This window comes from Marmota monax, unplaced genomic scaffold (genome assembly GCF_021218885.2).
Source record: "Marmota monax isolate L192 unplaced genomic scaffold, Marmota_monax_Labrador192_F-V1.1 WCK01_AAM20220418_F8-fsc00012, whole genome shotgun sequence".
In the NCBI taxonomy this organism is placed as follows: Eukaryota; Metazoa; Chordata; class Mammalia; order Rodentia; family Sciuridae; genus Marmota; species Marmota monax.
In genome coordinates, this window is record NW_026695227.1 from 11,074,776 (window position 1) to 11,102,075 (window position 27,300).

The 27,300-nt window shown below is 34.8% G+C and overlaps 1 protein-coding gene across 30 annotated transcripts in view; it reads right to left on the reverse strand.

Moving 5' to 3' along the window:
• Nucleotides 1–7,957: 7,957 nt before the first annotated feature.
• Nucleotides 7,958–27,300, reverse strand: part of Sox5 (SRY-box transcription factor 5) — a 983,564-nt gene continuing 964,221 nt past the window's right edge. For all 30 annotated transcript variants that reach the window (XM_058576214.1, XM_058576205.1, XM_058576209.1 and 27 more), the window contains 4 exons: nucleotides 26,459–26,567; nucleotides 23,676–23,849; nucleotides 17,335–17,551; nucleotides 7,958–15,587 (listed from right to left, as the gene is read on the reverse strand). In XM_058576214.1, coding sequence (XP_058432197.1) covers nucleotides 15,284–15,587; nucleotides 17,335–17,551; nucleotides 23,676–23,849; nucleotides 26,459–26,567 — 804 coding nt within the window. In that variant the 3' untranslated portion in view covers nucleotides 7,958–15,283. The remainder of the gene's footprint in view (nucleotides 15,588–17,334; nucleotides 17,552–23,675; nucleotides 23,850–26,458; nucleotides 26,568–27,300) is intronic.

The following is a 27,300-nucleotide window of genomic DNA, read 5'->3' on the forward strand; positions in this document are numbered from 1 at the left end:
GCACCTGCCCTTGTTCCTGAGCTGTCCCTTCTCTTGAGAAGTGATAAAGTTAGTGCCTATCTCCAGAAATAGCTAGTTCTAGGAAAAGGATTGAAGGACTGCCCAGCTTTCTTGCTTGTTTGCTTGCTTTTCTTTCTTTTTTGCCTCAAAAAAATGTGCTCAATATCTATGGGTAGGGAGCTTGGAGGACAGGAAATAAAAGACAAAAACACAAGAAAAAAATCAAAATAAGAAATGCAAAGGGTATGAGACAATGAGAGAAAAAAAAACAAGAAAGCAGAGCATCCAAGTTTGAGCCCCAATTATCAATGTCAGAGGGAATTTTTAAAAGCATAGTTGGTGTTTTAAGCTTATCTATTGCTACAAGTTGAATATTCTTTGTCTTCTTAAACTTTCAGGAAAACCTACTGTATACCTGTCCATAATGCCTTATAGTATAGAAATGAAGGAAAATAAATTACATTTTATTTTTGGATTTACTTCATTAAATGTAAAACATATTTAGACAGGAAAGAGAAATTTTATTTAAAAGAATATAGCCAAGAGGTGTGGGGCAGGGACTATTTCAGTAGAGGAAGGAGGACTGTACAATAGGGAAAACTTTGATCATCAAATCTGCAAAAGTCTCTGAGGTCAGGCAAAAGGGCTTGTCTTTCAAAGGGAGGAGTAATCAAGACTAGGAAGAACCAGGAATGGGGAAGTGGAAAGACAGTGTGTTAGTCAGCTTTCCATTACTCTGACAAAATACCTGAGATAAACAACTTAAAGGGAGGAAAGGTTTATTTTGGCTTGCCATTTCAGAAATTTCATCCCAGGGTCTTTTGGTCCCAACACTGGGTCCTGGGTTGAGACAGAATATCATGGTGAGAAGCACATAATGGAACAAAACTGCTCACTTCATTGTGGCCAAGAAGCCAAGAGAGAGGGACAGAATCTAGGTTCCCCAAATTCCCTTCATGCTCCATAATGCCAACAATGTTCTAACTTCCTCCCACTAGGCCCCACCTCATAAAGGTCCCACGACTTCCTAAAAATATCACCAGCAGGAGTCTTTGGGTGACATTCCATATCCAAACTACACCAGCTAGCCTGATGGGATATGATCAGGTAGTGCTCAACCTTGAGGCTAAGATATTCTTAAAATGTTGCTTTGTGCTGGCTCAAATTGAGGGAGAATCATTGTTTAGGGGTTCCAGGGAGGGAATGAAGCTTATTCAAAAGTGAATTAACAAGCATATTTTTCTGATTATATGGGAGCACAAGCAGCTCACATAATCATTTATGAGGAAAAATATGGGAATTGGGAAGTTCTGTGTCTAGCCTTGTCGTAGGTAAATAAGGGGGCATCCTTGAATTTTATCTAAGTCCTATGGAGAAGGATGGTTCTTGCACTAAGCCCTTTTCCAGAACACAAAGGGTGAGAGATTTAATTTTTTTTATTTTCCCAGAACACTGAGATCAGATAAAATTCAACATTGCCAACTTAAAGCAAAAGAAGGAAACTGTTGAGAGGTGACATGGGAGTTAGATAGGGAATTTTAGAAGGAGGATAAGTCAACAAGATGATACCTGAAGTCTCTAGAAATGCATAGAAATCCTGTGCAATTTCCTTGGATTAAATCATCATGGCTGGTCCTCCTTCATTATAAAAATTAGAATATTTGTCTGCTCTAGTGTTGGCACTAGACCATAAGGTCCTTGAGGACAGTTTACCTTTCTTCACTACATCCCTACCATCTGACACCAAATAAGTGCTAAAATCAATCTTGTGTTTTTAGTGGTCCATGCCATCATTTTTATAGGAATGCACACAGATTTATCTTCATCGAAGTGAGTTTAGTCTGTGGATGCATTACATACCATTGTTAAATATCTAAAATGATATTAATATCATTTTTATCTTTTTAGATATTTAACAAATATTCAGTAATCATAAGTAATGGACTTTCTTTGGAGGGATAGTTATGTAAACCAATGAAGAACCCAGGTATGATAACTGGGTGTAGTAGACAATGGTGCCCACTGTAGAGTGCAGAACCAGCCTGAAGTTATTTTTATTTGCTTTAAAGCCAAAAGAGTGTGCTGGCCAAAAGAATCTCCAGAGGGATTCAGACCACAGGCTTTCAGGGTATATCCTCAATAATATGTGTTTCCCTCTTCCTGATAGACTAAGAACTTGTGAGAGTAGACACTTTGTCTTCTCTCTTCGTTGATTCTCCCAATGACAGAAAGCATCATTATTGAGCAAATGAATGACTGAAACAGTATGTCCTTTGTATGATGGTTCTCTAGAGGAACAGAATCAACAGGAGATGCAAATGTATGGTTATGAAAGGGAGTTTATTAGATTAACTTACAGGATCAGAAGCTGGATAGTCCTACAATGGCTGTCAGCAGGCGGAGAGATGGAGGAACCAGTAACTGCTCAGTTCAAGAAGCTGGATCTCAGAACAAGAGGCACCAATGATGCAGCTGCAGACTGAGACTGAAGGCCTGCCAGCTCCCTGGAATAAAGATGGTGAGATTTCACATTAGAAAACGAAGAAGCTGGAGTCCATGTTCATGGGAGATGGTGGTTGCAATAAATGCAGGAGCTTAAGAAGAATCAAACTCACATTTGCTGTGCCTTCCTCCTTCTTTCACTTCCTGTTTCATCCACTGCCGCCCTCATTTAGGGTGGTTCTCCTTCCTCAGTTTGCTGTTCCTCATGGCAATCATCTCTGGAAGTACCCTCATGGATGCACCCAGAAATCTCTTAATACTAGTCATCTCTCAATGCAATCAAGATGACAATTCAGATTAACCATCACATCTTCCTTCCTTATCAAAATTAAAACAACCATGGATTTCACTTATGATCAATCCTGCTACAGTTTGCATATGTCACCCAAAGCCCCCGTATATGTTAAAGACTTACTGGCCATCCTGTGGAGTTATTGGGAACAGGTGGGTCATTTAAAAGGTGGGGCTTACTAGAAGGAAATTATGTCATTGGGGAAGTGTTCTCAAAGGGGATACTGGAATCCTGGTCCCTTCTCTTTTCTTTCACTTACTGTTCCTAGCCACTGTGAAGTAAGCATATTGCTCCATCTCATGATTCCCACCATGATGAGCTGTCTCACCAAAGGCCCAAAACAGTGGGACCAATGAATCATGGAATGGAACCCCCAAAACTGAGTCAAAATAATGCTTCCCTCTAAAGAACTAAAGGAATAACTTCTAATCTGGATGAATGTCACTACTTATGAAATACACAGCATTGGTCTACTTCATTTTGTCCTACTGATTCTCTTAATGACCAGAGAGACATGCATTTTTATACTTTCTCGGGTCTTCTCTGATTTCTGTTTTGAATTTTTTTTTTCAAAAAGAGGAAAAATAAATGTTTACGTTTCTGGAGTCAGAATATAATCTGTTCCCATCTCCGAAGACAGGAAACTCAGCTACAGTTTGCTGGCAAAGGATGATCACAGCTTTGCTTGGTAGATTGTGGCATTCTGAGGTTTCATGTTGAACACCTAGAAATATTTACCTCCTAAACTGACTAGATATATGATTTTTAGCAATTGTTTTATATCAATCTCAATTTTATATTCTGCAGCAACAGAGAATGAGGTCATTCCATTTTTCTGTGCCACTGTTTCTGGTATGTATATCTCCTGCTATGATTCCCTGGATCTTCTTCCCCTAGGCTGCTTTTCCTTCCTTAAGTCTCCTGTTACTCACCTGATGTGATTTCCAGAATACTCGGCATTTTTTCCTTTATTTGTCCCCTGCTTTGTCACCCTTTTTCTTGTGGAACAGAAAATTGAAATTTTACCCAAAATGTTATGGTGTCTCTACACAGACGACTATGAAATAACTTTGAGTTAGTACACTGAAATATACTACCTAAGGAATGATCATTTGCCATATGCAATTCTTTCCTATAATCTGATGACCAGTAATGGGGGTATACTAGCTTAGTGCTCTTTGGAGAAGAGTACAATAATAAATTTGGCATTTTAAAGGTTTTCTTTGAGATGTTTTATTTTTTGAGATGGGGCCTCACTGTATTTCCCAGGCTGGCTCCTGAATTTAAGGGTTCCCAGGATCCTCTTGCCTCTGTCTCACAAGTAGCTGGAACTACAGGGTATACTACCACTTTCAGCTTAGCATTCTTATATTTATTTGTGTGTGTGTGTGTGTGTGTGTGTGGTGGGGATCAAACCCAGGGTCTCATGCATGCTAGGCAAATGCCTTATCACTGAGTCATACCCCTAGCCTCGCATTTTTATTGTTTTTAATTCTTCAAGCATTCTTTCTCTTCTTTTTCTGTTTTTTTTTTAATGGGTTTATTTAGCTACTTATTTTTGCTTTCTTCTTTTTTCCCTTCAACTCTTAAATTCTGGTTAGCTTGTGTATTGTGTATGTATTCCTCATATTAGAGATTTTTGTTTTTCTCTTATGAGGATTTCTTAATGTTTTTAGGCTTTGATAATATACTCTCAAATCTAAGGTTGTTGAGTATAAACCAGATTCTTTATATATTTCAGTTATCTTGTTGCAGTCTCAATGCCATCAATAAGATTCTATTGTAAAAGAAAGTAATTTCACTGTTTACTAAAATGTTTTTAAAACAATGGCCTAAAAATCCCTCAGATATTATCAGCTTTTTTAAAAGTCAAAAACAGAAGCCTGTGATTAATAAAAAAATTAAAAATAATTTCTTTCGTTCCTAAAATTGCCTGTTCTTAGAGACTACTCTGTTATCAATGAGAACTTTCTAAACACTGTAAGTTACTATTGTGCCCATTGCTAAATAATTGCTCTATAATCACATCTAATTGTTTTTTTTCAGAGAAACATTTTTTAGATTGGTTTCTCTTTATCTGACATTTATTTTGTCTTTCACTGATTTATGTCCTTATCTCCATTTTAAAATTTTCTTCTAATTTATCTCAGTTCTATTTGTTATTCTTGTTACCTTTCTGAGGTAGAAACTTGAATCATTTTCCCCTTTCTTCTTTTGAAATTTAAGTATTTATGACTATATACTTTCTGTTAGTACTGTTTTAGGTACATTCAATGAGTTTTGATAGGTCTTATCTTCATTATAGGTCTTATCTTCATAATGTAAATTTACTAATTTCCATTTTGGTTTCTGATTAATAATAATAATATTTCAATTCCATGGAATTGTAATTTTATAATTATATGTTGTTTATTTTAGTTTAATTCCATTGTTGTCAGAGAGTATACTGTAAATTATTTCTTATGATGAAGTACATCTTCCATTTTGTTTAATGTTCCACAGGCACTGGAAAAGAATTTCAGTGGTATCACTGTTGGGGGAAAGTGATCTGTTTTTGTCAATTAGGTCATGTTTTGCTAATTGTGTGGCTCAGACCTTTTATGTCTTTATAGGTTTTATTTATTTATTTATTTATTTTCAGATGTTTAAGCATCTATTGAATGAACTGTACCAAAGCCTCCTGTTATGTTTATAGATTTGTGGATTTCTCTGTTTTGTTCTGTCAATTTTTTGTTAGTTTTGTGTCATTTGAAGTTATGACCTTTATCATACAGTCATGGGCCACATAATAATGCTTTGGCTAATAATGGACCACATAAATGATGGTGGTTCCACAAGATTGTATCACATTATGATATTGTAACTCTCTTGCCTTGCATAAGTTTATGGGCACAATGATGAAACTCCCAATGACACACCTCTCAGAATGTCTCTCCTCATCTATAAGTAATGCATGACTGTGTGCAGACTATTTTAAATTCTCATATATTCCTAAGTGACTATTTTATCATTGTGAAATATATTTATCTTTTTAATGCTTACTATCTGAATATCTCTTTTTTCTGATGGCACTAGAACTACTTGAACTTACTTTTTATTAGTGTTTCTGTGATATACCTCCTTCACCCCTTCACTTTTAACCATTTGGGGATATATTTCATATGATAAGATACAGTTTAGTTTTTTTTGTTTGTTTGTTTATTTCATTCAGTTGGACAATCTTGACTTCCTTTGGAACAATTTTTTTCAGTTTCTTTTTTCTTGTTTCATATGTATATATAAAATTTCTGCTTTTTCCAAATCCAGTGTGAGCATGGTTATTCACTATCTACATATAACATTTGAAGGCTGAAGTCTCAAGAAGAAAAGAATTTTATTTTAAACCCTCTATCACAATTTCTGGTTCATTAATCATATTCTTACATTATTTTGTTCCTTAATGTGTGTTGATCTTATTTTTTTGTAAATTACAAATCTTTGAGAGAAGTGCTATTTCATATCTTGTATAGACCTATCATAATACTGAACATAATATAATTAAAAGCCAATTTGAAACATCTGATAGTTGAAAAAGATAGTCTATGGGACATGATAAATATTCATCATAATCACAATTCTTATAGATTTATCCTTGTAAATTCTTGTGTAATCCATATATCCAGTTATCTATTCATATGTATACCATCTCTCTTTGAACCCCGCAAATTGTCTTTATAAAACTCTGCTCAAGGACAGATAGAGGAAGCATACATGAAATACATCTACAGCTTTTGTAAATCTGTTTACAAAAATAGTGACTCTTTGCATTGTTTCTTATCCCTTAGAATTTAGGGCAATGAAAGGTTTATTTTTCATGATAAACTTGCATGCTTCTTTCAATTAAGCAATGAGAATTCTCTAAGCCATGAATCCATCTTCTTTGTTCTGACTGCTATGAAGATAAGAACTATTTTTTGTTTGGGGATTGAAAGTGTCTTCTTGGTCAGTACATGCACACATGTGCACACATATATTAGTGTCTGTGTGTATGTATGTAAGTGTATATACACATACATATGTGTTATAGGGTATGGCTATATGTGATTTTCATTATTTTATTTTTTAACCCTTTGTTTATATGCTTTGTGCTAATTAATGTAGTATTATTGTAATTGTGTATTTACTGTAGTCATACCAAAATTTGAAAATTTGTGAATTGGCAATAGGCTAATATTATGACCTAGGATGCTAGTGACTCATCAACTTTGGTAAGAGTTTGACTTTTTATTGCCAGGCAGACCAGTGTGGTATCGTCATTTACAGTTTGTCAAATGTTGAGTAATTAAGATGAAGGAAAGACAAATTATACAATCTCTTAAGGTTCTTTTTTTTGCTATTCATTTTTACTGACTGCCTTTTTGATTTATAGAAATGTTTAAAGATCTCCCCATGATACAAACTCAACCTTTTTGTGTTTAGAATTTACATGAAAAGAGTGAACTTTACAAAGTTTTCTCAAAATTTCATGTTTGCAACATAAACTGAAGCATATTGAGGTATCTGAATAACTTGGCAAACTTTTGAAGTTTTTAGTTGGACGATAGGAAACACCAAGGAAAATCTCCAGCCGTGGATACTGTAAATAAGAGTTTAGGATGTAGGTGACATAATAGCTATAATATCAAAGCTCGCAGGTTTGTGGAATTATGAATAGGAGAAAATTCATAATAGGAAAATCTAAAATTTTCTTTTCAAAATTTGTAGTTAGTATTTGTGCCCAAATGCTCTACTAGCAGCAATTTCAATCCATTTCCCAGATGTTAGAAAAGTTCTGTTCATAAAATCCAGATTGTTAATTCCACTCTATCAAACCAGTAGAAGACAATGTTTATTTAAAGGATCATTTCCAAATACAAAGAAAGGGTAATTTGTTTTAATTATTTGGGGTCTACTAATAAGGATTGCAGTTTTGAAGAAGCTTGAGTTCAAACAACTGCAGTTGGTTAACTTCTTTTCCAGGTACCTGTAGGTTTGAAACACAAGGTGGTATGCTTTCTGAGGGCTAGGGTTGAAGTAGGTTCAATAAATGCAGTCTTCTGCATTCGTAGTTATATAAATATGTGAATGTACCCCTACTTTATAGCAGAACCAAATGAACTTTTTTTTAAAGAAGTATCACAATAGTGATTTTTATAAACAAAACTTTTATTTCAAATATATTTTACAGTTTGTGTGTAATTACGATTGCTTTCCAGATTCTGAAATTTAATAATAAATTGAACAGGCAATGTACAAAATCGTGGTGTTTACTTAGGCCTACTGAATTCCTACAATTGTTCTGGTAATTTGGTTTCTTTTTCCTTTTTAAATTGGATCAGTAGAGACATCAATGATAACATAACTTTTTTTTTTCCCTTTTGGTTATATTTTGAAGAGCAACAAAGTACCACTCCATTCTGTATTTGTCTGCATCTTTAAAAACTGGCAATATGGGAAGTAAAATCTTTATATATGGACTTGATTAATTGAAAAAATCACGATATATTGTGATCAGAGCTGAAGTAGGTTGTTTTGTGTGTATGATAGAAATAGTTTGCTACACAAGTTGGTAGAATAAGTAAAATTGTAGGACATGTTTAGCCTCCTCAAGAAAACATAACTATTTTAAAGAACTTTTAGCAGTACTATTGCGTACACTTTACATACTAGTTACAATGCTTACTTATAAAACAGATCTTCTCTGCTGGCTATCATTAGATTGCTTTAGAAACTCGAGAAAATAAATTGGATTTTTTTTCATAAATGATCTTTAATTCAAACATTGAACTGATTCATGCTTACCTTTACCTCCATTGTTATAATTGAGGTTTCAGTAATTATATGAAGTTATAGAGATGACTTCGAAATATTTAAATTTGTTAGGATTGACAGGGTCTTTATTTTTAAAAAATATGTATATGAACTTCCTCAAACACCAATAACTAAAATTGGCAAAGTTGAGATTATTGAAAAAAATAAAAAAGAATGTGTATTTTTTGCTATTGCCAGTAACTTTTTTTTTGGTTGTTCAAGGCATTGGCAGTAGGAAAATAATCTATTAATATATGTTCGTCCTAAATATCCCATAAGAAACTAAAAATCATAAAGGCCAAGAAATAAATGTTTCCAAGTTGAAATACTACAGGACAAAACTAAGTGAATTTTATTTGGTAGAGGAGAGAAGGCGGTGTTTGGGGCTTTGCATCCTGGGAGCTGAGTTCTCCTGAACAGGCAGGATTTTCCCAGCCCACATAGACTGAGCCTATCCTGATAATGCCTTTGAGGAAACAAGGTAGCCCATGCCACCATAGCCCTGGCGGGTGGTGGGGGGGGGGCATGATGAATTAACAGAAGGTTTATTTCTCAGCTCTGACAATGGATCTCCTTTCAAAAAAAACATTTGTTTTGCAAATATTAAGTGGGTTATAGTTTTATGTCTTTTTTATATTTCTTTTGTTGCACTTGCCTGAGGTCTCTGAAGTCTACTGCTTTGCTGTAATGAACCACACAAGGACCATATAAGCAGTCACATCACAGAACTGATGGTTCCAACACCCTCCAAAACTGTGTATGGAGAGAAGGGGAGCTCTCACACTCTTATACCATCATCTACTCACTGACTCTCACTCAGTTTCAAGGTTTTCACAAAGGCCTAAGGGTAAAGTGAAGGTTCTAGTCAACATAACTACAGAATTTGACATGCTAAAAAAAAAAAAAAAAAAAAAAAAAAAAAGGTAGGCAGAAGGGAGATGAAATTAGCCCCACCTCCTGGTTATCTTTGAAATACCAGAGGGTGCAGAAGAAGTATTTGAAGCTGTTAAAATAGCAAAAGCTTTGTTTCTATCCCCAGAGATTCTGATTCACTACATCTGGGATTGGGATCAGGAATCTACATTTTTAATAGTAATTCTGAATTCCATGAATTAGACTTTGTAAAATACTTCTGTTCAGGGATACAATGGGCAAAGTTTTAGTTAAATACACCCCTTTCACATACTTTACACTCATTTGAATCAGGTGTAATCTGGTCCAGTGTGTTGATTTTTATTAAGAAAGAAAAGAAAAGAAAAGAAAAGAAAAAAAATCCAACCAACCAAATAAACAAAAATCCTCACAGAAGTATCTAGAAAAACATACTATGGTAGAAGAGACAAGCAAAAATGGCCATTAGAAGGATGTTTTTAACATTCGCTAAAAAAAGTGGAAGGTTGAATCTAGAGGCTCATGTCAGAGTATTAAACAATTCAGAAAGTGTACATTATTCAAAATTGGACATAACAAGATGAAAATGATAGTTCTTAGCATTTCATGATCTGAAATTGTGAAATGTTGCCATATGAACAACAGGATAAAGCATAGTTCTGAGGGAAGAAGCCCAGCCCCACCCAGAGCCAGTATCCAGCCAGGGAACAGGCACCAGTGCTCCAGGCCACAGGGTTTCAAGTGTATTAGATTCCATGACAGGAGAGGGATCTTTTAATGTCAGAGTGAAGCTCAATTCCTGCCTGGGATGCATTGTAACAAGTTCTGACTGTCCTGGGAATGTCTACATTTAAGAATGATACCCTTAGTTCAAAGTCAAATTCAGTTAAGTGGGGTTATTTATATTGAAAACAAATTTAAATTATTTTCCATACATTTCATAATGAAACTAATGATTACACCTTCGGCACAAGATTTGTGAAAAGAAACACAATATAATAAAGAACACATTTGCTGTTTTTATTGGTGCCTTGCATGGCAGTAATACTGAAAAAAAAAAGAGAGAATGAAAAAAAAAAAAAAACCACAAAAAACAAACAAAACAAAAAACCCCCAAAACCAAAAAATAGGTTGGTGGCAACCCACATCTTGTTTTTTTTTTTAAGAGTACATAACTCCTGTTTTATTTTTATTGTGGCATGAATGATAACATAAAACCAAAAACATGAAAATATACAACTTATATTACACTATGTGTTATGAACAAAATATAAATCTATAACTCTATGTTATATTTACATAATTATTTATTTTATTAAATTTCAAGTGAGATGGTAGGTTGCACATACTTTGTTTTAAGCTCCAGGCATTTGATTGTCTCTTTTCTATTCTTTTTAAAAATTTTTACTTGTAAAATCCAAAATGGTACAAAGACTAAGAGCTTTAGAGCCAGTGGAGCTATATAAATACTGTTTTAATGAACCAGTGACAGAAACACTGGGGAGGACAGGAATCAATCAGTAGGAAACTCAACACATCATTTTCAACCTGGGAAACTGATAGTTATAGGGAACTTTAAAATTAAATACTGTAAGCCTGGCTAAACAAACACCTATGCCTATAAGACAAAGGGATATCTGAACCACTTTAAGTGGGCTTCATATTTTTCCTTGCAGACCCCATAAGCTTTATTTTACTATTAAATTGATAGACAAATATTTCATAAACCTGCTTGTAAATATACAGTTAGTTGTTCATTACAATTCAATAGTTTGCCCTTTAGAATGACTGAAATATAATCATCTTTGATGTTTTAAATGTGATATAAGAGGTTTCTTCTGAGAATTGTTACAGCTTCTGGACTAAGAAAATATCTGAAAATGGACCATAGAGTGGTTAAAGAATATTTCTTTAAATGATTGAACATAAAATGCTACTCCAGAAATCAAATCTATGAAATAGTTTCATCTAAGAACACTTTTAATATCTGTTTCTCATGGGAGAATTTGATCTTAACAGGGTGATGTTGTTTTCCAGGAGGGGTTTTATACATGGATAGCTCTTAACTGTAGATGCCAAGAGAACTTCCAAAATTGACTGAACTAACTTAGGTATACATGTGCTAAATAATAGTTTTAATTTTTTTTCAGTTGAAGTAACTAACCAAATTATCATTAACTTACAAATAAACAACTTTAACCTATTTTCTCCAGTGATGCTTTCTTAGATTTGTATCAAAACATGACTATTTTTAGAGGAACTGATTATGACAACTATAAAACTGGAATTCTGGCAAGATTATTTCTCAGTTGTTGGTGTTTGTGTGTGTGTGTGTGTGTGTGTGTGTGTGTGTGTGTGTGTGAGAGAGAGAGAGAGAGAGAGAGAGAGAGAGAGAGAGAGAGAGAGAAGCTTGAACAGGTAGGTAGAAAAGAAGAAAGGAGGGAGACTTTGTTTATTTTAGTTTGATCTTACTCTCATTTCCTCTACCTTGCTATTTTTTGGTCACCATGGGACACAGAAAAACAATATGAGGTTTTAGGATCCTTTACAAAAATCATAAACCAATCAAATGCCAAAAAAGGCAATGTGTTAACAAGGTAAGCTGTTATTCACAGCACCTTTTATCAAATGATTTAAAAGTACTTTAAACATTAATATAATTATTTTTGTTTTTGTTGTCTTTTGGGGGAAACTAGGGCAAAGAAATTTTGACATTTAGTGAACTAAATGTCAAAGCAAGAGAATACAATGCAAGATTATGGGCTTGCTTTTTGTTTCTGTTCATGAACAGTTTAGTCTTAAACATAAACTTAACTAAATAAACTTTGAAGTTTCAGCAGTTATAGGTCACCATTAACAATTTCATTTTCCCTTCAATTAAAACAAAATAAAAAAAAAATAGATCAACAGAATGTTTTGTCAATTCGCTGGGGACAGAATTGGTTTCAGCCATGAATGCCCTCAGTGGCATCTACCTGGAGCTAAAACAAAGTATTCTTGTAGCCCAAAGTCATGAAATGAAAACAAAGCATCTTTATAACATGGTGTAGAGTAAGTATCCAGCAAACGTGAGAAGTGAACCCACATAAGTCAGAAGAAATTTGTTAACAAAGACAGAGAACAAATTTTTTAAAAATCTGTTTTCACATTGTACATAACGATATAAAAACAAGTGTCTATTTCTTCCTTATTCAGAGTGCTTAAAAACAAACAAAACAAAAACAAAAAAATTGGCTCTGGATGACTGTGGCAACTAAATAACTAAAATGAGTGATGAGAGCATAAGTTAATTAAGATTGAACATGACCCTCCTATTTATTCACTCCTTTGTGTTAAACAACAGAATTGACATTGTTGGGGCCAAATTTTTTAAAAAGGAGAAAACTTATGGAAGAAGCAGTAAAATTGTGTGGGTGAATATGTGTGTGTGTATACACATGTATACACACACACATACGTTGCGTGTGTGAGTGTATATGAATTGGAGATAGAAATCAGTTTTAAATATCTAACAGCTTATTGGCTGCACTTCCAAATCAAAGCAGAATAAAATAGACAAGGAGAAATAAAATAAATTATACATAACTTACTAATCTGGGAACAGCTGACCATTATTATTATTATTATTATTATTATTACTATTATTATTATTATTTTATCATCATCATTATTACAACACTAGCAAAAAGAGGCAGTTCAAATGAAAATACAGTCATCAAAAACAAACAGAAAAACAAACAAAACAAAATCTCTGACATGCAGGATATGATCAGCTCCTCCAAGCAAAACCCCAGAGTAAGTCTTTTGAGAGAGAGAAGAATTAAAGGACTTTTTTTCTTATATCTGAAAATTAGACTTGAGGGTGGTATTTGGGGGCAATATAGGAAAATGATGACTGGAGTGAACACCTTTAGCACATCCAAGCTACCGGATGGAGTAAAATTACTGTCTGATGTTTCAACAAAAAAAAAATGGCAATTAGCTTGAAGTGATTTTGCATTTATTTGTACAGGCTGTGCCACTACCTTGGCATTTGGCTAGCAAAAAAAAAAAAAATCTAAATAAGCAGTTTTGTCACGATCAGCTGCTGCTCTGTTCACATACTCTATTGGCACTGAAACTGGACTTGAGCAGATTCACCTTTCAGCAAAAGAAGAGTAGGGGCAAGGATCACTGGGTTCAGCCGTGGTCCACTTTGTTGGGCTACAATGACTTTTATTCAAATACTGGTTTTTCGTGGCATGAAATGCACATGGTCCACACTTTTGAAATGCAAAAGGCCTCCACCTCATTTTATGGAGAGATGAAAACTATCTTTTAAAATCATCAGTTCCATTTCCTGGTCAGGAAAGGATGGAATGTTGGAGAAATAAGCTAATTCTATATTTCTGGAAAATGGCCAAATATGTTCAGTGAAAATGATGATACTTTGCTTAAAGTATCAACAGGTAAAACAAATAAAACTCATTAAGTAGCAAACGTTAGTAGAACCAATTGTCCAGGGAGAAGGGACATCTGGGAGCAGTTTGCTAGTAGCTTCCATGTTATACATGCACACCTCTATTACACAGGGCCACATGATCCATCCAATAATAATCATATTAGAAATTTTAAAAATATAATTTCTGAGCCCTATACTTGGTTAAGTTGTCATTTGAAGTGCAAAGTCAAGGTCAAGATTACCTCTAGTCATTTAGGAGGATGTGGGATTTCATCCCCAGATGTGGGTTTAACTCACAATGGTCCAATGTTATTCCTATTAGTACCATAATCACACACATACACACACAAAAAAATCCAAGATCAGAAAATATTTTTTCTCTAAATTTCTTATGTCTCTCTCTCTCTCTCTTTTCACCTGAGAACAGCACCTACAGTTTCCTTTAAAAAAAAAAAAGTCAAATCTCACCAGCTGCTGGTATTTCAGGTCTTTCAAGGGATTGTCTAAGATATAACACTGTCCTAACTTAAGAAGGAATAGGAAAAAGGAAAGGGAAAAATGAACTTAGTCAACACTTCAGTACAAATTTGGCACTTGCTCAAAGATGTAGTGTGGTGTGCAAAAAGATAAAGAAAGTTCTCTAAAGAAAATAATTATGTATTTGTGGTAGATAGCAAGGAAGTTAAAAACAGGCTCTTTTTCCCTCTTCCCCCCATGCACAGACTTCCATCTTTAAAGTATAGAGATGGAGAAGGTGGAGAGAAATAAAGAGAAATTCATCTTTCTTTTTTTTTTCTGTCAGGTGCATTACAACAACAACCAAAAAATAATAATAATAATAAGGAAAGGAAAGAAAAAGGAAAAAACCCAGAAACCCCCCAAAAAACAAAACAAAACTTATTTCTTTTTAAAAATTGTAGCACAAAACAACAAAACACATTCACAAGCCACTTGTTGGCACTGTGTACCTGAGTGAGAATTTCTAGAACATTGTAGAACAAACAGCCATAAAGTTTATTAAAAAAAAAAAAAAGTTGACGGGTAAGACTTCAGTGCTTGGATGTAGCAGCTGAATTACTGGCATTATTTTACCCATAGCTTATTTCAATCTCTTGTTGTTGATATTGTTGTTTGCTTGTTGTGTTTTTTTTTCCTTTCCAAGCCTTTTGAGGCTGAGGTCTATTAGTCAGCTGATGTCCCAACTATTTAAGACTAACAGTTAAAGTAACAGTCAGTGTATGAGAAAGTTAATGTGCTTGGCCACTGGTAAGGATGAACCAGCTAGGGCTTCTTTAAGTCCTAAGGTCACAACCATCTTTTGACCCTTATCAGTTGGCTTGTCCTGCAATATGGTTTTCACTGTCACTCCCATAATCTACATCTGGATCATCCTCATCCTCATCGTACTCATCATAAATTTCTCCATTGATGTCCTCAGCCTGTATCTCTTCTTTGATATGTGGCTCCTCTCCTTTCACACCGTAAGTGCTCTGGATAACAGGCATCCCAGGCTCTGGGCTGCTGGACACACTCGAGTGCTCCGAGGGCAGGTGAGGGGAGGGCATCCCAGCCATGGCGATGGCTCCAGGGTACACAACACCCGAGGTGGCGATGGGGATCTGTGCTTGTTGCCTGTCACACAGGAATTCCCAAAAAGAGATCATGAGTGAGTGCATGAGTTATATGCCAGTCTTACCCTATAACTGATTTGCTCAATAGTGTCCAACTCTAAGGACTCGATTGCCTAACATTTTAAAAATTAATATCCTACTTAGAGTTGACTATCTTCTTTCCGGATAGCCCTTCATGGATTACAAGGCATTTACATGAAATGCTCATTGGATTTTCAGAGTAGTCATTGTGTTACTACTCTGTTTTGAGGGGGAAAAAATTGAAACATACCAAGATTAAATAGAAAAACTCATGTTCTCAACTCCAAGCTCACTTGTCCATTACTATAACATGCAGACATAATTTTTTATTATAATTAAGCCTAAAGATAATTTAATTTTAATGGAAAACTCCTACAGTATTAGAGCTCTCAAAATGCCCAGAATGTACCAGAACTGATAATATTGCATTGTTCCCTTCTCCCCATGGGGTAGGAGGCAGGCCCAGCTTCATGGTCACACAGCTTGTGCAACCACACTACAGTCCTAAACTTGGTTAAAATCCTGCTGTTGACAACCTTGAAATTCTTAATAACTTTTAAACAAGGGACCCTGTACTCTCATTTTTGTAATTGACCCTTCAGATTGTATAACTGGTCCTAGCAGGAAGGGATTAATGGATTGATGTTCAAGAAGTGTTGGACTTTGTATTCAGCTTTATAAAGAGTCATGTACTTGGATAGAAACCACAGACCCTTGGACAGAGCACACAGACTCTTTCAAGGAAATGGAGAGTACAGGGCCGATTTGAGAAGTTATTTTCAAAGATATCCTCTGGCCATATGCAGAACGGTATTTGTTATTCTAAGTTCTCAGGATCTGTTTCAAACATGAGCAACTTTATGTCTATGTACTTTGAGATAATTCGGCAGAAGCAATGCAGTTGCAGACAGCATGTGACAACACTGTCAACAGCCTTGCCACAGAACGTGGAGGAAAACATCCTGAGAGCTGCATTTCTAATTCAGAATGGAACTTTCCCATTCACAGCCTTGATGAGTCCTAAATATAATCCCTACTCTGTGTAATCCACAGAGACCACACATGTGCACTGATAGCTCAGCAATTCCTCAGTATTCAGAAACAAGTGTTTCTCTCTGTTCAAATCACTTTTATGCTGTATTCTCTCAAATAAGTTGTGAGCTGTATGGTAATTTATCATAGTGAGATCTTGAGTGTCAAAAACCGCCAAGGAAGAAAAACACTAATACTTTCAAGTTAGGGTTTATTTTAGTATTGAAGATTGAACCCAGAGGCGCTTGACCACTGAGTAACATCCCCACTTCTTTTTGTATTTTATTTAGAGACAGGGTCTCACTGAGTTGCTGAGGGCCTTACTAAATTGCCATGGCTGGTTTTGAACTACCGATCCTTCTCCCTCAGCCTCCCTAGCTTCTGGGATTACAGACGTGTGCACTGTGCCAGATAATACTTTCAAGTTTTAATAGCACACTTTAAAAGTATTTACTCTTAAGGTATTTTATTTGCAAATGAGTTATTGACAAAGTGACTGCAGGAACTAGGTGCTTGTAATGGATACCTGTGGATGTATTTCTTAGGTCCACGAGGGTGACAGCTTAGTCACTCAAAATACACAAAGTTCAGGTTCTTTTACAAAATGCCCCTTTGCAACTAAATAAATGTTGCATTATCCCATTGAGTGAGAAAGGAGGTTCTACCCATAAGATAAACAGCTGCAAGTTCCATACCCAACATTGAAGTATTGCCGCATTTCCTGTCGCCGGTTCCTCATGATTGCCTTGTATTCTCCAATGCGCAGCTTTTTGCCATCCACAAGGCAGGTGCGCTTTGGCCTGGGCTTGTACTTGTAGTCAGGGTACTTCTCCAGGTGCTGCTTGCTGAGACGGGCTTGCTCCTCATAATATGGCTGTTTCTCTAGGTTTGTCATAGCTTTCCAGCGAGATCCTGTGAACAAAGGAAGGTTAGGATTCCAATTTGCACAGCTTCTAAGCATCCAAAAAAAGAGATATAACTGAGAACAAGAAAATCTAAAAAATGTTGGCCCAAGCCCAGAAATACATAAACATGTTTTTGATTAGTGAGCTTTGATTCAAAAGGCGAGATCTCACAAGAACAGAGGTGTTGGTGGCACTCTACTCAAAGAAACTATACCCAGAGATATGAACTCTGGGCAATATATTATTTTTATGGCTTGAATGAATAGTTTTACCAAACTTGTATATTATATGTTTAAAAGCCCATAGATAATTTCATGAATATGCCTTTCATTTATACATTAGCCCATGATGTAATTCAGCTGAAAAGTTAGACAATAATTCAGCACATATTCTGAATCTGAGACTATCTAGTCGGTGTTAATTTTTTTGTGGGGGCACATTATTTTCTACAAGTATCCCAGTATCACATATTCTCATTTTCCTCAAAATGTTTAAGTGTGACTATAGGAAGGATTATAGTAAAATTCATTTAATTAAAATGCATGTTATTAACGACCATGGACTGGGTAATTACTGTATGTTAGATGTTGTACTAAGAACTTTTCACATGTTGTCCAATTTCTCCCTTTCCTCACAATCAAGATAGATGGCATTTATAGCTACTTTCATAGATGAGAAAACTGAGGTTTAAAACAGAAAAAGAAATAGGCTTCAAATAGCAATAAAAAGTTCAAACAGATGAACTTGAGTAGTTGTGTAAAGAGCACACTACTGTTAAATTTCAGATCTTTGACTCAAACTCAGGTTTAATAGAATTTAAAATATGCTACAATGTATATTTTTACATATAAATAGCCACCCACTCTATATGATTTAGCAGTGATCAGAAATACGATGGTAATTATGTAAGATTTTTATCTTCAGAAACCACTTTCAAAAAGATATAAAGATGTCACTTTCCATGAAACAGTATGAATTAATAATGATAACCCATATTGTTTTTCCCTTCTTTTCACTATTAATTTTGGTGTGGATCCAACTAGGATTGAGAAAAACAAATTTGAAGCTTAACTAAAAATAGTTTATGCTAATTCTCATGTTAGATGTCTTGAAAGCCTTGATTCTGTCAGTATAGCTATGTATAGTAGCAATAGGAGTAGTAGTAATAGTGTTCATTTTTAAAAGACAGACTTACTTTTATTGCAAATGCAATGTGTTTATCTAAAAATAGCCAGCTCAACTTTATCCAAAGAAACAAAGACCAAAAAACTGGACCTATGGGATCCCTATAGCAGTGTTTTAATGTAGTTGTCCCCCAAAAAAAACTCATGTTGGAGTTTAAGTCCTTACTGTAAGATATTAAAAGGATGGAAACCTAATGCCACCATTTAGGGGGGTAGCCTTTGGTGGGTGATTATGATTAGGCAAAATCATTGGGATGAGAACCCTATTATTGAACACTAGTAGGTTTATAAGAAAAGAGACAGATCAGAGAAGAAAAACACAGTAGAGATGCTTGTCTCTTGCCATGTGATGCCCTCTGTTGCCTCAAAGCTCTGCCAGCAAGAAGCCGTCACCTTATGTAGTCACTCGACCTTAGATCACAATCACGAGCTAAAATAAGTCTCTTCTCTTTACAGAGTCACCCATCCTCAAGTATTTCCTTTTAGTAATGAAAAAGGGACTAATATGCTTATCGAACATGTACTGGTGCTACTGTCTTTACCTGCCTTCCAAAATCTAAGAAAGATCTTAGAAGTTTCAGGATTGGTTAACTTCTCAATCATAATTCCACATTTCAAATACAAATATTTCACTGTTGAATAGTTCTTTCCTACAAATGCAGAGAATTCTTCAATATGAACTATTATGTTCATTGAAGAATGCAATGAAAGGGGAATTATCTCTTTACTTAAAATTGTTTCCTGTTGGAACACATGTTGCATAGGTTGGTATTTGATCATAGGTGTTACAAAGATTTACAAACAGATTTTTTTATATCTAGACAACTAATATGATTTTATTGGATTTATAACAGAAACTCAGGTTATAGCTTAAATAATAGAATTTCTTTTCCTGTTCCTTTCTCAAACTTCTATTTAAATAGCATTGTTTAATATTAAGTCCCAGTTGGTGAGGCCATATCATTTGTAGATATAATCTCAAACTTATTTGTCCAACATTATCATCTGGAAGTACTTGCATAATATTATGTGTTCTTGGGGGATATAAAAACATAGATATGGTTATGATACTATTGGATTATATCAACTTTTTTCATTTAGTTTCTTGCCAGTATGTATACCAGCTTTTTGAAGTTCAGAGCAAGTAGTGAAAAAATGAGCTTACCAGAAATAACTTATTGGCAAATAGGAATACATTAAAAAAAAAAACATATAAAGGATGGCTGAGTTAGTATAAAATCTACTATCTTTATCCCAAAATGGAACAAAGAAAATCAACACACTCAATTAGAAAGGAAATTGTCAAAGAGTCTAAAGAACAGAAATGTTTATACCTTGAAGTAATCTGCCTCTGGATGCTAAAACAGTTTTTGTATTACCTACTATGTGCATAATGCTGTCTTTGTTTCCTACCATGCTCATAATGCTACATTAATTACTGAATATATAGTATAGTAAACAAGAGAACTATTATAGTTCTTGTCTTCTTGGAGCTCATCTTCAGTGGGGAAAAATATGTTAAACACCTTATTACAAATTTTAATTACAATTGGAAAAATACAGGAAGTTAATAAATCCCACGATAAGGAGGTGAGCTCAGTTTTCTGTAGGGCAGGAAGGCTTCTCCAAGCATCAGAAAGAGAGCATCTTAAGGAGGAAGAATACAATGATCTAGGTCTTTTAGTGGGAGATTAGAGGAACCAAAGCTAGTCTGACAAAAGGCAGAAGAAAAGGACTTAAGTAGAAGAAAATAGCATCATAAAAGATAGGTATATTCTCAAATCAGTTGACTTCAAATCTGGCATCAACTGGATTACAAATATTTTAACTCTTGATTACACAGTTTCTCTGGGAGTGTCACTGACTCCTAAACCGTATTTTAAAATATGGCCACATAATAATTACCCATTTTTTTAAAATTAAGAATTAAGATTGTCTAAGCCCTAGATGGAACAAAATGACTACTTCATTCTAAGACCATACAGAATAGTTCTTTGGTTTTGTAGCAAATCCAGTTTTCATTTTTCAATAATTACATTGATTTTGCATAACCAATTGACAAGTTTGGTTTTAGTTTCAATGGCTCTGCAGCTACAACAGTTACTGACTACAATGGCGGTGTCAGCCCCGGAAACACACTAGATAAGAATGGTGAGAAAACAAATTAGATAGTTCCAAATTAGATGGAAATAGCCACTTGATTTGGGTGTGGCTGATTGATTGCCCTGGACCCATGTACAAGGAGTAAGTTCCCTGCTATTTTCAGAAGGTTGGACTTTTGAAACGAAAAACAGAGACATGCAATTAAGTATTCCTTCTGATGACAAAAGAGAAGATATCTATTAAAAAATACTTGATGCTTAAAATAAGGGGAAAAAAAGGTCTTAAAATTGTTTGTTTCCATTCTAAATCTGGCAATACACTAAAAGTGGAGAGTTTGAGCTGAGCAACATTGTCATCTCCATGGGGTATGTAATGAATTTGCACATTTTACTCCAACTACTGTATATCTAATCAGAAAAAGATGTCCCCCATTCCCTGATCCAGCGCCAAACAGTAAAAGGTGATTCCTTATGTTAACAATTTCAGCAGAATGGCTTATTAAAACCAGATTTTAGGGTATTATAAAATGCTTAGAAGCCCTTTAAAATGTCAACTAGGATCCCCAGAGACTACATAAAATGTCAACCCAGCTCAAGCGCCTGTTTTAAGCAGAATGAATTAGCAGCATGCTGTCGAAGGCTGTTATCCAAAACAATCAGCAAAGAGGAAAACATCAAGCTTTCTTTGTATTTTTATATGAAATAAGCCATTAGAATGATCTCGAGGATATTTGAAGATCACTTATTTATTTAAAGCTATGGCTAAATATTAAGGTCGAAAACAATTCAGTGTTTAATTTTTGACCAAATATAAATGTTACATCTTTAATTAGTACAATTTTATGAGAAAGACTAGACAGCACTCCCATATAGGTTGTGATGATATAATCGCATAGTCATTCTAATACTCTCTTCTTTAATAAATCAGAAAGATATTCTCTTAGCCAGTTACCTTTTTCCATAGACTTTTGCTACATTTGTTAAGTCTCATTTTATATCATCAAAACTTATATTTCTCTTCTACTTAGATAAAATTTTAATCAGTGATTATTACTTTTTTTTTTTTTTTATGAAGACACACCAATTGAGTGATTCAAAGGCAGTGCAGGCAATCAGGATTTAGCTTTTGTTTTTATTTTGACATTTTTGGATTTCTAATTTGGGAGTAAGTGATAAAACATGAATATAGTTATACAAATTATTTTATTCCTTTCCAAAGTTCATCCAAATGAAACAGGTATATTGTTTTTTTTAATGATGGGAAACTTATAAGGAAGATAAAATAGAGTCACAAAAAGGAAGAATAGATCAGAGATGGTAGAGATATAAAATAAATGCATTTCCTTTTGATCCATTCACTTTTTGATGTCCTGTAGGTGTATATATTAAAAAGCTTTCATATGTTCTCTGTATATCTAAAGTTTCACGTGCTCATATCTTTTGAGGTAATATTTATCTACTGATGGCAACCTCATTTCAGATGAAAATACTGAGACATAACAGTTTAACTGGCTGATGGCTTTGTTTGTTTTCTTCACATTGTACATCACAGACTGGGTAACCTGTTTCCTTGTTGAGAATATGAGATCATTAAAAATACAGGAATGTGTAGTAACTCTTTGAGATGATCATTTCCTGAATAATAAGAAGAAGGGATGCCATCTTCTTAAACTACATGCAATTCCAAGTGTGTTATGAGTTTTAAAAAAGCTTTAATATTTCATTACTTAATTGTGAAGTGAAAATTGGCTGATAGATTAGGTCCTCCTCTTATGTTTTTATTTTTTAACTCTTAGAATTCAGAGAATTAAAAACTAAAAATTGTTTCAGTGTCTAATACAGTGTCCACTGGCCTTTGGGCCACTTGAAGATAAAACTGGTGACAGAGATGATAATCACAATGGCAGTAATAATGACATCCAGAAAGATGAAAAAGAAAATGGAATCATCCTTTTGTTTATGGGACTCAGATTGGTCTACAGTAGGTCTCTTTATAATCTTTACCCTTTCTCACCACTCATCTTCTCTGCGTGCTTCAGTGTACGCTTGTCGGGAAAATATGTGCTTTGCTTTCTGTTAAGCTGAAATCTTCAGTGGAAGAAAAATCTCTTAATAATATGGAAAATTATTTAAAGTTACTAAGTATTACCAAAAATACCTAGTCCCTAATGTTACTGAAGGTATAAATTAAAGAAGGCACAATTTAGATATTTTTATGTTCTGAGTATCTAAACTGATATTCAGTTATAGAACAAGCAGCATCCTCCAACATGATGAACTCTAAATGGAATTGAAAGTCAAAACTCTTTAACACTATGTTACAAAGGATGAGGAGAGAGGAAGGAAAGCTTACCAATCTGTCTATCATTCACAAAGGAAAAGAATAAAAATTTTCAGTACCAATATCTAGGGGCTCATGTGAGAGCAACTTTTTTCCTGAGTCATAACTAAATATTTCTGCATTTTTTAAAAATATTTTTTAGTTGTCGATAGACCTTTATTTCATTTATTCATATGCAGTGCTGGGAATCAAACCCACTTCTTCACACATGCTAAGTAAGTGTGTTACCACTTAGCCCCGGCCCCAGGCCCATATTTCTGCATTTTTAAAGAAGAAGAAATATTATAATAATTAGTATGGAGACACATAGAAACTGGCTACGTTTCTTGATGAACATAGAATGTCTCATAATCATCAGAAGCCTCAATGAGGAGGCTTATATTTTGGATAAGGAAATGGCATAAGCTGTCTGTTTTCCAAATCCAGTATCTTTCTACAATTGCAGAAAAGAGAACAAAAATCACGTTTATTTCATCATTGCTTAATTCCGAATGCTCTTCTTACCCAGTATCTTGCTGATGTTGGAGTTGTGCATGTCAGGAAAGGCTTGAAGAATTTTCCTCCGCTCATCTTTAGCCCATACCATGAAGGCATTCATTGGACGCTTTATGTGGGGTTCATTGCTACCACGCCCCCTGGATTCCCTATAAATTCTTGACTCTGAAACTCCAGCACTTCCTAAAAAACAGGGAACATCACGTCATGTTAGTGTTAAAACTCTTGGCAACTCTCTTTCTTGCATTACTGTTTTTTAGTCTATTAAAATATCTGAAAACAAAAAGTACTTCTAATAATGGTACTTCCAGTTCTTAAGACAGATGCTTGTTTATGAAGTTTTTATGATAAGCCTTGTGGTAGAAAATGTTGTATTTGTAATTTTAGTCTATTTCTAATATGTTTTCCCTTTCTCTCAATGAACCATAGACATTCACCATTTACTTTCAAAAACTCACAAAAGAAGCTGTAATATATGATTTGTGATGCAATATAAAGAGAAAATACTTAGATCAATAGGCATGACAGTACTGCAGAAATATTAAAAATGTAAAGAAGCTGACAAAACTGTGAAATACTAATCCATGTGGCACGATGGATTATTAAAGTTGAGAATATGTTTTTGCTAAAGACTGTTAGAACTATAGTACTCGTATTCTTTCTTCTCTCTGAGGTTACATAAACAAAAACATATAAGCTAGAGAGAATTTCAAGGTATCAATACGATATAGATGTTGCCTTTTAGTGTGCTTGGCTTTTCTTTAAAATTATGTGCTAATATATGCATGAAGCATGTTGATACAGCAGTGATAGTCTGTCCCCCCAAAAGATTTTTGAAAATTGTAGTTGAAAGAACAAATTAATAATTGTATTACTATGGTTTCTTAAGAAGTCTATAGTTACATCCTTAAGATACAAATAGTATCTATAGAATATTATATATACAAATATGCATATATATGTATATATAATTTTTTTTCCTTTGAAGATTCCCCCTAACATCTGAAGTTATCCAGAGAGACTCACTGGCAGTTACATTTCAATTAGTAAGATTCACTGATGATAAAGCACATCCCACAAGTCACACTGAAATCCTTGGAAGCTGCATCTACTCCTCTTGCCTTCTGGGACATCTTAGAATAGTTTCTGCAGAGTAAACAGCTTCCAAGGTACTTGAGTTCAGGCAATGAAAATAAGGAGAGCCAGAAAGAATGAAGAATTCTGACACTAGATTTCCACTGGTTATCATTACAAAAGAGGGAGCAAAATACTCTGTGGATTTCCAGAAACTTGTATTATTAATGAAAAGAAGCATCACTGTTATTTTCTTCTTTCATATTCTTCTTTCTTTTCTTAATTTGAATAGGAAACAAACCCAAATCACCTAGACTTGAAGACTTGAAGAGCATCAAAAAAAAAAAAGCAATATGCATATCCATTGGTAGAATTTCTCATTATTTCTTATTTATAACATGCTCTTTGGTCTGGAAAATATTCTTCATACAAGCACTTAACAAATAACAGCAACAAAAACTTTGATGTTTTAATGCTGGTTGCAATGGGTATATTTTACCATGCTAATGCAACTTAAAATTTATGAAATGTGTTATTACCAGCAATTGTCTTTTTATTGACAAAAATGAGTGCTAATATATGGCAACATCTTTCTAAAATGGGTTTGTAACTAGCGAATGATCATTTGCACATCTGCCTTTTCTTGTTCCTACACCTTACAGCAACATAAGCAATAAAAGGAACAGTATGTGACTTCGACAAATTGAAACAAGCTCTTTACATTTACTCAGGCCAGGTTTATCAAAGCCTGGTGAAGTAGAAAACAGAAGGAAATTGTTTGGATATATTAGAGAAGTTTGGCTAGTCCTGGGATGGTGCACACCTTGACAATCAGGTAGAATTAGCCCAAGCACAGAGCAGACAGCTATGTCGTTGGGAGTTTGTGGGACCCTCTCTCTTCTACTGTGTGCAGTGACTGGCTTGCCCTGATGCAGTCTTTGCTACCTGCAGGGAACTTCCTCTGCAATGGCAGCAAAATAGAGGGCTGTGCCACCAAAATAGAGGTATGCCACCTAACATTAGAGACAGATCACCAGACAGGGAACTGTATAAGGGAAACAGCACTGCCTTCTTTTTCCTTCTTTGCTGTGAAATTTATTAGTTGTCACTGTGGGTGTTTGGAATGTTCAGAGATGACACAAACCTGAGGTATAGAAAGGAAGCATGAAGTTGTGTGACTGGGTAGACAGGCCTTTTGACTGTGGTAGAGAGAATCAGTGGGCAGGATTTCAAAATGCAAAGAACTATCCTGAAAATGTCCTCTGAACCAAGTATTCATGTCATGGTTTGACAAATGGAAACTGAAAAATGAGCTGACAGATACAAATTTCCAAAAAGTGTGTTTGTTTGGGGCAAAAGAAGTAAGGATATGACAGACAGGGTAGTAGTGATTAAGGGTGTTTGCTTTAGAATCATGCCATCTTGAATCTACATCCTACCTCTGACATTTATAGCCCTGCGTCCTTGGAAAAAGAATGATTCTGAACTCCGAGGGCTGATCTCTTTATCTGTAAAAGTACTTTTAGGTTGTGGTAGGCCTTAACCAGGATGATCTATGGAAAGCACTCCGTGGACTGCTTGGTACACAGGAATTGCTCGGTACATGTGAAGCATCTATTGTATCAGGTATGAAATGCCTTGTCTATTTTTTAGCAGTTTTAATTGACACTAAATACTCCTGTACATTATTGAAATAGATATGAATTATTTTCACAAACCATCAGAATCTCCACTCATATTGAAATCCATCATTGCATGGCTAAATTTTCCTTCTTCATTCTGTTTAACTGCCAGTTGCTGAGTCAGACTTTCCAGTGTTGTTTTTTCCTTTAAAAAGAAATTGAAAATAGGAGGTCAGTCTGGGAATAATAATTATTTGGAGGCTTTTTCCCCCCCTGGACCACATATAATACAATAGCTTCTGGAAGGGATGGGATTTTGGCTTATTCACCTGTGAATGTTCAGTACATTATACTGTGGTGATTAAAGAAAATGAATAGCAGGATTTTTGAAGGAACCATGATTCTTATAAACCCTATGAAGTCTTGGCTTTTGGGTTTGGTATGCCTAAATGAGATATGCTGGAATTCTTGGAGACAACCTTCCCAAATCACAAAATGTGCATAGAAATTTCACAGAAGCAACCTGTTCTACATTTCCAATGCCTGTTTTATTTTTAGCCAGACAGTAGAAGTACAGGAGTGGCATGGGGCCCAGAGAAAGTCTTCCAATAGTCAGGTGACCAAATGTAGAAACATAATTCACAGTAGTGCCCTCTGGTTGCCATCTCCCTAAATGCCATCTGCATTTCTCATGCAAGGGTAATGAAGACATTTAAATATTCATTGCTAATTGCTTGTCAAGTCTCTGTACATCCAATGTGAGTGCCTGCTACTTGGACCACAATTTGATTTGGATTGCTAAGCCAAAATATTGAGTTGGCAAATTATTTGAGATACAAATATACCAAAATTAGATCTGCAAAGACATCAAGTCATTTAAAAGCATGCAGTGTATGATTTGCATTCATGGAGAACAAGGCATTACAAACTAAATTCTG